Source organism: Neopelma chrysocephalum, unplaced genomic scaffold (assembly GCF_003984885.1).
Source record: "Neopelma chrysocephalum unplaced genomic scaffold, ASM398488v2 Primary Assembly neopelma1_144, whole genome shotgun sequence".
In the NCBI taxonomy this organism is placed as follows: Eukaryota; Metazoa; Chordata; class Aves; order Passeriformes; family Pipridae; genus Neopelma; species Neopelma chrysocephalum.
Genome location: NW_020897806.1, coordinates 24,718 through 35,355, shown reverse-complemented (window position 1 = coordinate 35,355; position 10,638 = coordinate 24,718). Strand labels below are relative to the sequence as shown.

The following is a 10,638-nucleotide window of genomic DNA, read 5'->3' as shown; positions in this document are numbered from 1 at the left end:
TTAATAGGGGCCTAAGAAGGGTCTTCCGCGGCTCAAGGACTCCGCCCCCCCAGGCCCGGGGGGGGGGAGGCTGCCTTGGGGGTTCTGGGGCTGTGGCACTGGGGGTTCAGTGGGCTGCAGCCCCCCTGCAGGGTCTCAGCACCCCCTGGGTGTGTGCCAGCACTCGGGCGAAGGCACAGAGGTGCTCCCTGGGCAGAAGCTCCCAGGGCCCTGCCCTGAATTTCCCTGACGGTGCTGCTGCTTGCAGGGCTGGGAAGTGCCGTAAATCTGCCCCGGCACTGGCCGGCAGCTCTGCTGCCCCAGGCACTCGAAGCCCTGAACACCAGGCACCTCTGTCCCCCGCCACCTACTGCCCTTCTTGTCCCCCCCAGTCCACCTGGGACTGTGGCTGGGTGGTGGGAGAGCCCATCCTGCCTGTGCTGGGTGTGCTTGGGGCCATGCAGGGGCCATGTGGCACTGCTGGCTGGGAGCAGGGTGTCCCTGTGTGCTCCCTGCTGCACCCCCTGCTCGCAGCCTTCCCGTCGTCCTGCTGCTCCCCCTGTCCTGCTGCTCCCAAGCCACCAACCCAGGAGGCTGGGAAAGCATAACCCCTTGGTCAGGGGGTGCCCTGCTGAGCCGGGGCCTCCCCTCACGGTGCAGCCACCGGCCCTTGGCCCTGCTGCCCCCAGGTGCCCCCCTGCCCAGCTGCTGGGGCCCTGCCAGGCCGCCTCGCTGCTCCCGCTGGTATTTTTATGGGATGTGATGGAGTCAATTGCTGGGCACTGCTGGCCGCACATCCCCTGGTGCCTGGCGAGAGGCCAGGGTGGAGCTGGGAGGGCTGCCCAGGGCCAGCCCTGCCCATTCCCCCCCGGCCCCTGCCTGCTGCTGTGCAGGCTCAGTGTGGCCCTGGGCTGGCTCCAGCCCTGTTCTGCCTGTTGCTGCTTTGTGTCAGAGCTGGCCCTGCCATAGCACACAGCCCCCCAGTCCCTCTGGGCCCCACGAGCCCCCAGGGGCACAGGGCTGTGCCGTGGGGGGCACGGCTGCTCTGTGGGTGCTCTGTGGTTCCCCCGGCCCAGAAGAGGCTCTGCCCTCGGGCTGGGCTCTCCCTGCCTGTGGCAGGTTCCCAGGCCCAGCTGAGGGGGCACGGCCATTCCCTCCGGGCTGGGGCAGCACTGCTGGGGCCGAGTGTTCCTGCTCTCAGACCCCCATTCACGGCTGGGCTTGGCCCCTCTCTTGTGGCTCCATGCAGCTCCCGGGCCAGATACATTCCAGCCTCCAGCCCTGCTTTCCCTTGCTGCTCCCGGAGCCCCCGGTGCTGCCAGCTGGGGCCGGGCCAGGGAGCTGCTGGCAGTTGGCTGTGCCTGCTGCATCCAGCCGTGCTCACCGCCCGAGCTGCTGTCCGAGGAGCACGGGGTCGGGCAGGGCTTTGCCTCCTGCATCCCGGGCCCCAGGCCAGGCTGCCGGCAGGGCCCGGGCACAGCGGGCAGCAGCACGTGCCCACAGCCGTGACCTCGCTGTCCCTCCCTGCCTGTGGAGAGCAGCCCCGTGGTGATGCCGTGGGGATACAGGCGGTGCCCTACTTAGGTTCGGGCCCCATTCAGAATCCTCTGGTCGTGGCAGCAACGGCCTGGGGGTCAGCTGGGCACCCTGGCTCTGGGCTTGGCCCGGCTGCAGGCTCCAGCCCCGCGCAGCCGTGTCCCCCTGGGCAAGCGCTGGTGCCAAAGTTATCGTGAGGGACTGGATCCAGCTGCACCCCAGGCCCGGGCAGACACAGGTCTGTTCCCCCAGCACAGCTTTGTCACCGCTGGGCACCGTGCCCGGAGCCTTCGGCGCTGGATGAGTAACGGCAGTGCCACGGCTGCGTGTTCTCCGTGAGCATCGTGCCCCGGCACCAGCTCCCGGGAATGCTGCCTGCGGGAGCAGCCGGCGCTCTGCCTGTGCTGGGCTGGAATCCTGCTCCTGCTGCCACCCCCTCCCCTGTGCTGCTGCAGCCCGTGGGCTGGCGGGGCTGCCCTGCCATCACGGGTGGGAGCGAAGGGCTCTGGGCTGGGGGACAGAGCCCCAAACCCTGGGGCTGGTCCAGGGTGGGAGATGGAGCCTGTGAGGCGGCAGCAGGAGGTGCTTGGGGCCTCCATGGGGCTGTAGAGCCCGGGCTTGCCCTGCCTGTGGGCTCTGGGGGCCACGTGGCGTGGTGTTGGGAGAGGGAGCAGGGCCCTGGTTCCCCATGAACTGCTCATGGAGCCCCTGGGATAGGGCTGGGCCTGAGCTGGCCGTGACAGGGGCTGCTGGGATGGGGAGTGCTGAGGCTGGTGCTCCCCGGGCCAAGGGCTTGCTGGGCTCAGGGCTTCCAAGTTCAGAGCAGAGCAGCAGTGGGGCTGAAGAGCTGCCTGGGAACTGTCCCAGGAGGAGCGGGGGGAGTGAGCAGGAGCTGCCAGGGCCAGGGGGAGCAGTGCTGGGGCCGGGGGGCAGCACCGGGCCAGCCAAGTTGCGTCGAAGGGGTCAGGGGTGTAGAATGGAGCAGGAGCTGCCAGAGGCCCAGCCAGGCAGCATCCCACCGGGGACACTGATCTGGAAACAGGGCCAGGGAGCCGTGCCAGCAGCCGGCCACAGCGAGGGGCTGGGGCAGCCCGGGCAGTGGGGAGCACATCCTGCGTGTCCTGGCTGCTGGCAGAGCCACGGGCAGAGAATGGCTCTCCAGGGAGGGATCACAGTCGGCAGAGCCTGCCCGGTGCGCAGGGGGAGGTTTGGGAGAGGCTCAGGAGAGGCCGTGGCGGGGAGCACAGGCAGCAGCCGGATGGACTGTCCTGAGAGCCACAGGCACCACAGGCCCCGGGTGACGGGTGTTAATCAGTCTTTCACAGCAGGTCAGCCCCGTGCCCAGGGCACCAGGAGGAGGTGCAGTTGGGCACCCTTTTGGCCAGAGGTGCTCAGCAGGGTTCAGTGCAGGCACTGAGGAGCTGCAGCTGGGATGGAGCCGGCGGGGCCAGAGCAGGCTCAGGCATCCATCCCAGGGCAGAGGAGCAGCAGCAGCAGCAGCAGCACTGGGGCGGGGGGCCCAGCCATGGGCAGGGCACAGGGGGGTCTTGCCCACCTGAACGGGCTGTGCTGGTCGCAGGGGCCCTCATGGGAGCTGGGGATGTGATCGCACAGCAGCTGGTGGAGCGGCGGGGGCTGCGTGGGCACCATGGCCCCCGCACCCTGAAAATGATGGCCATTGGCTTCTGCTTCGTGGTGAGTGCCAGCACGGCAGGATGGGGTGGGATCGGGGGCTCTTTCGTCAGGGTGGGGTCGTGTTGCCCCCCAGTGTGAGCTGGGACATCCTGGTGCCACCTCTGGGAGCTGTGGGCAGGGCTGCTCCCCTGGAGCACGGCGGCACAGCCCAGTCGGAGGCAGGACAAGCCCATCCTGGTAGTCTTGGGCCCGTATAACCAGCTCTGGAGCCCCCTTGGCTAGCGAGGGCAGGTGCTACTCCTCACCTCCTGGCTCCTGCAGGGCCCCGTCGTGGGCAGCTGGTACAGGATCCTGGATCGGCTCGTCCCGGGGAACACAAAAGTCGTGGCTGTCAAGAAGATGGTTCTGGACCAGGTTGGTGTGACGTGGGTGAGGGTGTCACATGGGGCTGGAGCAGCAGGATGGGGTGATGGGTGCAGCCATATTCCTGTGGCAAATCTCCATCCCGTTCCACGAACCCCTGTGCCCGAGCTGAGCCAAGCCCCGCCGTGGTGGAGGGTTGGGGTGGGCAGGGTCGCAGGGGCTGCCCATGGCCAGCCCAGCTCCAGGCACCACAAGCCCCCGGACACTGGCCCCGGCTCCTCTCTCACAGGGGGGCTTCGCCCCGTGTTTCCTTGGCTGCTTCCTGGCCATCACAGGGGCCACGAACGGGCTGTCAGTGCAGGATAACTGGTCCAAGATCCAGCAGGTATGTGCCCTGGGGTGGATGGGGGGGCCCTGGGGAACCAGAGGGGCCCTCCTGGTGCACTGGCCCTGGCGGCTGCTCCCTTTCCTGGCCGTTCCCATACCTAGGCGCTGGGTCCGAGGGCCCTGGGGGCATCATGTGCCCGGTGCTCTCAGTCTTGTGGGTTCTGGCACCACGGCCGTTCCTGTGGTGTGGCACCAGGGTCCCACCCGTGCCGGGCACAGATGCCACGGGCTCCTGCGTGCCATCCGGCCCTGCTCCTGGCTGGGTCTCCAGAGCCATTACCGGGATGGCTCCCACTGGCAGTAATTGCTGGAAACCAGTGCGGGCGCTGAGTCAGCGTGTCCAGAGTGAGTCACCGGGGAGGGGGTGCCCGCCCGCCGCGGGACGAGGTTCGCCGGGGTGGTCGCCTGGCTGGCAGGGGTGGCAGCAGCAGCCTCGTGCACCGCTGCCAGGGCTGCGTGTGACGGGCCCCAGCCCAGCCGGACCCGCTGCCCTGGGCTGGAGCTCTGCTGGGCTGCCAGTGCGTGCCCCTCGTCCTGCCCTGGGGTGCAGGGAGCAGATCCCGGGGCAGGATTGTGTCGCCTCTGCTTTCTCCAAGCTCTGCATGAGCCACAGCCAGGGTGTGGGGTGCTCCGAGGCACCCCGGAGGCACATGTGGAGAGGTCCTGGGTACAGGCAGCACCCCACGAGCTCTTGTCCATCCGCTCCTGCTGCATCCAGACCAGCTGGTGCCTTGGATCTTGCTTCAGCTCCCCCAAAGCATCCCGCCGTGGTGGGTGATTCCTGCAAGCCGTAGGTCCCAGCTGCCGTGGAGGGGGTGGCTGGGCTGGGACCCGGGCAGCGGTGCTGGCAGCACCTTCACCCCTGGCTTGGGGCGCATCCGCCTTTCCCAACGCAGAGGAAGCGTCAGCAGAGCATCCATCACCCTGTGCCCGCTCGCCCCGTCCTGGGCCGCCAGCCAGCACCAGGAGGAGCCCGGGCTCCTGGCTGAGTCACGGCCAGGCGGGATGAGGGACTCGTCCTGCTGCCGTGGGGCAGGGATGCGGCACGGCCGCGGCTGCAGCGCCAGGACAGGAAGGACAGCGCCTCGGGCTCCCGGGATGGATACCCTGGCTCAGCGCCCGTCTCCATCCCTGCCCCAGGGTGCCTGGGAGGGGCCCGGGGGTTGCGGGGCTGAACAGGGGCTCACAGCCCACACCGGGGAGAGGAGCTGCCTGCCCGTGTGCCCTGGCTGTGGCACAGAGGATTCTCAGTGGGGACAGGGCGGTTGTGGCTGCCCATGGGCACAGCTGTGGGGGACACGGGCAGGGCTGTGGGGGCTCTGTGCCCCGTAGTGGGGATGGGGGCCCTCTGTGTGCTCAGACCTCCTTTCTCTTGCAGGACTACACAGACGCCCTGGTGACCAACTACTGTGTGAGTGCTGGCGGGTCTGTGTCCCTGTCCCTGTCCCCAAGTGCCAGGCGAGGGTGGGCTGGGGCACAGGCGCTGCCAGGGCCCCTCACTGCTCTCCCCTTCTCTGCCCAGATCTGGCCACCCGTGCAGATTGCAAACTTCTACTTCGTGCCCCTGCAGCACAGGTAGTGTCGTGGCTCTGGCCCCCAGCCTCTGGCCCCCTGAGCCAGCGGCTGTGGACCCTGTCCCCTCTGTCCCCAGGCTGGCTGTTGTCCAGTGCGTTGCCATCGTCTGGAACTGCTACCTCTCCTGGAAGGCAAATCGGATGTGAGGCAGAAGCCGTGTCCCACCCCCGTCCCCAGCCCGTGCGCTGCCTGACCCTGCTGCACCTCGGGAGCCCTTTGAGGGGGCTCAGCCTGTGGCTGTGGACAGGCTGAGACAGGCAGAGTGCTGGCAGCAGCTGTCCCACTCTCTCCTTGGGGAGACACCGTCGCCACGGCCCCCACTGCCCCAGGGACACACTGGGGAGAAGATGGTGCCAGGACACCCCGAGACAGGCCTGGAGTGGCTCTGGCTCCAGCTCCAGAGGCCTGGAGTGGCTCTGGCTCCGGCTCCAGCTCCGGCTCCAGCTCTGGCTGTGCCGTGTGGCAGCTCTGCCTGCAATGTGTTGCTCCATCCATGCTCAACCCTCTCCTGGCCCCTGCCTGCACAGAGTCCTCCTGCCCCGGGCATCACTCTGCCCTTCCTCATGGCACATCCCTGGAGGAGGAAGGAGTGGGAGTGCCACAGGGCCGGGGCTGGCCCTGGGCTGGCAGTACCATGGGCACAGAGCTGGGGTCACTGCAGGCTGGGGGTGCTTCCCCTGAAAATGGGGTTTGGTGTGACTCTGCTGCAGACAGTCAGAGCACCAATAAATGGTGTTTTTCACTCTCGATTCCCGTGGCCCTCAGGCTCGTGGCCCAGCAACCCCTCCGGGCCCTGCAGAAGCAGTTCCAGAGCGACCATTCCTGTGTTACAGATCAACGGCTCCGCTCTGCCTTGTCCCAAGGCACTGAGTGTGGGGCTTTGGGCCGCAGGCTGATGGGGTGAGCTGCCCCAGTGACTGGGTGAGGAGAGGGGGCTCCAGCAGAGGGTGGGTGGTGGCTTAGGGGGTCACCAGGTTCCACTGCAGCTGTTCCATGGGCTGTGACAGTGCCCTCACTGCTACAGAACAGTGGGACAAGGTGAATGGTGCCGGGCTTCCAGCGCTGGGTGCAGAGTCCTTGCAGGGCCAGGGTGTGCTCGGTGCAGGGCTGTGCATCCTGGGGGGCTGTGGGAAGGGTGGGGAGTGGGGCTGAAGCTGGGGCTGGGACAGGGCTGCTGCCACCAGCACTGCTGCCCCGTGGGGATGTGTGTCCGTGCTCACCCTTCACCAGGAGCGAGCAGACACAACCCAGCTCACACAGCACGTCCCAGCCAGGGGCTTTGAGTGGAGCTGGTAGGATCGTGGTGGTTCACTCACCCCCGCAGGGCCTTGAGCCCCAGCCCCCTTTGGTCTCACTGTGGCAGCCCCAGGCAGCTCAAAGGAACCATCCCCTTGGTGCTGGCACCAGCCGGGTTCTGTGGGCTGCCAGCATGGCCCTTATGGAGAGGATGCACCATCTATCCTTCCTCCCTCACCTTCACACTCCTGCCCTGGGCTGGCCTGGGCTTTGGGGCCACTCTAGGCAGGTGAGTACAACCCAAAGCATAGAGGAGCTGAATCCTGCTCCTGTGCACCCATCTGGGGATGGGGCCACAGAGCCCACCCAGCTGCTGGCCCTCACCTGAGGGGTGAGGGATGGGAAGGGGTTGTGGCTGCAGCCCCAGCAGCGGTCGGGAGAGCAGCACAGGGCTGGGGCCAGGCGATGGAACCGTGCATGGATGGCACCAGGGCCTCAGGGGGACCTCGAGCCTGGTGTGGGCTTGGCCCAGGCTCTCTCCAGCGTGTGGGGTGGGTGCTGTGGGTGGCAGGACTTTGCAGTCCCGAGGCACCCCTTGCAGCTCTGTCTGGGGGTACAGGAGGCTCTGGGTTGTCAGCAGTGAGTGAGCTGCAAGCGTGGCATGAGCCACGTGGCGTGAGCCACTTGTCCCCAGGAGTAGCTGCCCCATGGCACGGGGCTGCCAAGGCTGCCTGAGCCCAGCCCCTGCTGAGGGCTGTGCCCTGCCGCTGTGGGAAGCTGTGCCGAGTGCCAGCCTTCACGCCGGATCATGTCACGGGGGCACGGCACCGTGTGCTGCCTCGCTGCCAGCAGGGCTGTGCCCCACTGCCCCTGTGCCGCCCGGTGTGGGACACACCGTGCAAGGGGCCAGACTGAGCCCCTGCCCCCGGATCTGCCCGACACTGGTGCTGTGGAAGGAGCCCAGTCTGGGCCCAGCTGGGCACCTGCACCAGTGTCAGTTCTGGGTGTTGGCTTGGCTGCAGTTGGGGTTAGGGGGGTCTGCACTCAGGGGTCTGCTGGCAGTTCTGTGGTGCACTCGGGGGTCTGCCAGCAGCAGTGTGAAGCACTCGGGGGTCTGCTGGCAGTGCTGTGGTGCACTCGGGGGTCTGCCAGCAGCGTGTGGTGCACTCAGGGGGGCTGCCAGCAGCGATACGAGGCACCAGCAGCCACCTCACCGTTTGGCAGCGGCGCCGGTGCCCCATCGGAACACCCTGCATCGAGCACGCCGCTGCCGACTCCGGTGTCTCCGCTCTATGACTCACAGGACTTGGCCGGTGCTGCCGCTGCGCTTCGGGGTCTGCAGCTCCTGCTCCTCGGCAGCACCCGCTCTGCCCGGGGCACGGGGCCACAGACAGGCCGGGGGTCCCCCGCCCGTGACCGTCCTGTCCCGGAGTTGCCGGTGCCCGGAACGTCCCCCCCACGCCCAGGGATTCCCCCCCTGCCGCCGCCCGCGTTCCCTGATCGGGACGCCGCTGCTCGAGGCGGCCGCTCGGCCCGGTAACGCGGGGGTCCGGCGGCGAGGAGCCACGGCTCAGCCCAATACAGCTCACCGGGAGATCTCACCGGGAGCTCACCGGTACAGCTCACCGGTACAGCTCACCGGGAGCTCACCGGTACAGCTCCACGGCGCGTCCCGGTCGTTCAGCACCGCGGACAGCGGCGGAGAACGGGGCTGGCGGGGGGGGGCAGCAGAGCCGGGAGAGGGAGCGAGGGAACCGGGGGAGCGGGGGACAGCACGACCCAAGGCACCTGCTGGCACCGGCCGCGGCACCGCCGAGCCCCTTTGGCGGGCGCCGGAACGGAACCGGAGCGGCGGCCCCCGAGAGCGGGGAGAGCACGGTCCGCCCCGGCGCCGGGGACCCGCTGCCCCGCGGCCCCGTCCCGCCGCCCCGGTGCCCCCCGCTCCCGCCCCCCCGCTCCCGCCCCCCGCCGCCCCGTGCGCTGACGTCAGCCCGGGCTCCGGGGCCGATATAACCCCCGGGCCGCGCCGCCGGCTCAGCTCCCGCGGGACGGACCGCGCTCGCTCCGCCGCCAGCACCGGCAGCAACAGGGGACGGGCACAGCGCACCGGGTACGGGCCGGGGCTCGGGCACCGGGCGGGGACAGCACCGGGGAGGCGCAGCGGGGATGGGACGGGGCGGCCGGGCGGGATGGGGGCACCGCGCCCGGGGTGGTCCCCGCGCCGCCGGGGACGCGGTTCCCGTCGAGCCCCCGCAGCCGCCCCGGTCTCTGCCGCGGCGCTGAGCCCCCGGACTCGCAGGTTCGGAGGGACCGAGGATGCGGCGGGCGCTGCTCACTCTCCTGCTGCTGCTCGCCCGCTCGCCGCCCGTCGCCGCCCTCCCCGCCACCACCGACGGCTCCGTCCCGGCGGCCGCGGCCGGGATCGGGGATCGGGGCCGCCCGCTCTGGCCGCCGCTGGCGCCGCCGGCCCCGGGGCAGTGGAGAGGGCGGCGGGACGAGCCGCCGCTTTCCATCGACCTCACCTTCCACCTCCTACGGCACCTCCTGCTCCTCGCCCGCGCCCAGAGCCAGCGCGCCCGCGCCGACTCCAATCGCCGCATCCTCGACGCCGTGGGGCGCTGAACCCCCCCGGGACCGCCGGGCCCCCCGGGAACCCCCGGAACACCGGGTCTGCACCGGCCTCCGGCCACCGCCTCGGCCTCTGCGCTGCGGGGCGCCCGGCGCCTCACCGGCAAACGCACCGGCACCGACACCGGCACCGGCTGCACCCGCCTCGGCCCCGGCGCTGGGGCGGGTGGGAGCGGAACCGGCCCCGGGACGGTCCTGCACCGATTTTGTAATAAAACGTGGTGGAAACCCGAGGCGTGAGCAAGTGCGGGGCGGGGGCAGCTGGGGCTGTGCCGGGCCAGGGGCTGGAAAACTGGGAACGGGCTCACTGGGAATGGGAGATGGGCTCACCGGGAATGGGGAATGGACTCACAGGGGATGGGGAACGGGCTCACCAGGAACAGGGAATGGGGGAATAGGCTCACTGGGATTGAGGAAGGGGCTCACCAGGAATGGGGAAACAGACTCATTGGAAGTGGGGGAATGGGTTCACTAGGAATGGGGGAACAGGCTCAGCGGGAATGGGGAATGCACTCACTGGGAATGGGGAAAGGGCTCACCAGGAACAGGGAACAGGATGAGCTGGGCCGGGGCTGGGTGGCAGCAGCTGGGCTGGCAGCACAAACCCACCAGCACTGGGGCTGGGGCTGTGTGTGTTCCCGGGTCAGGGCATGAGATTGTTGTCTCTGGGGAGAGAAGATGCTCCCAGACCCTCAGGTGTGGCAGCAGTGGGAAGCAGAGGGCACAGAGTGTTGGGAGCAGTGGGTCCTCCTCACCAGTGAGCTGGGCACAGTGTCTGCACCCACCCGTGGGCCGGTGGGGATGTGAGTGGGTGAAGCAGCTCCACCCTGGGATGGCTGGTGGGGCTGGGGGAGGGACAGACACGGGCCCTTCCTGGGGGGACAGGGCCACCCATTCAGGAGCACCAGGGGTGGGGGGCACCTCTGTGGGACACACGGTGCTGCTGAGCAGGGCAGGGCAGGGAGGGGGACACTGTGGTGGGGTGGTGGGCTGTGTTTCACGCCCCCAACCAAGAGGACAGGGATGAAACCTTCTGAGGCAGCTGGGGGAGGTTCAGCCTCCCCGTGGGTGACCCTGTTCCTCACCAGGACCTCCAGCCCTGTCTGTGGAAGGTGTCCCTGCCTGTGGTGGTGGGTGGGACTGGGTGGTCCCTTCCCATCTAAACCAGCTGAAAATTCCGTGGTAACGTCCCACTCCATGCTGGAGGGGCAGCGAGGCAGGGCTGGAGCAGGGAGGGGTGTTTTTGGGAGGGGGGCCTGGGAAGGGCTGCCTGGGGATGTGATGGCAGAGGAGGTCGGT

General features: G+C 68.9%; 2 protein-coding genes across 2 annotated transcripts; both read left to right on the top strand.

Annotated features, from left to right (window-relative positions):
* The first annotated feature begins 3,076 nt into the window (after positions 1-3,076).
* Positions 3,077-5,863, top strand: MPV17 (mitochondrial inner membrane protein MPV17). The gene is made up of 6 exons (XM_027700292.1): positions 3,077-3,210; positions 3,472-3,564; positions 3,803-3,898; positions 5,279-5,311; positions 5,423-5,475; positions 5,552-5,863. Exons 1-6 carry the CDS (start codon positions 3,103-3,105, stop codon positions 5,619-5,621), a joined length of 453 nt encoding a protein of 150 aa, XP_027556093.1. The 5' UTR covers positions 3,077-3,102; the 3' UTR covers positions 5,622-5,863.
* Positions 5,864-9,027: 3,164 nt separating this feature from the next.
* Positions 9,028-9,333, top strand: UCN (urocortin). Its single transcript, XM_027700285.1, has one exon. It carries the CDS (start codon positions 9,028-9,030, stop codon positions 9,331-9,333), a length of 306 nt encoding a protein of 101 aa, XP_027556086.1.
* Positions 9,334-10,638: the final 1,305 nt, after the last annotated feature.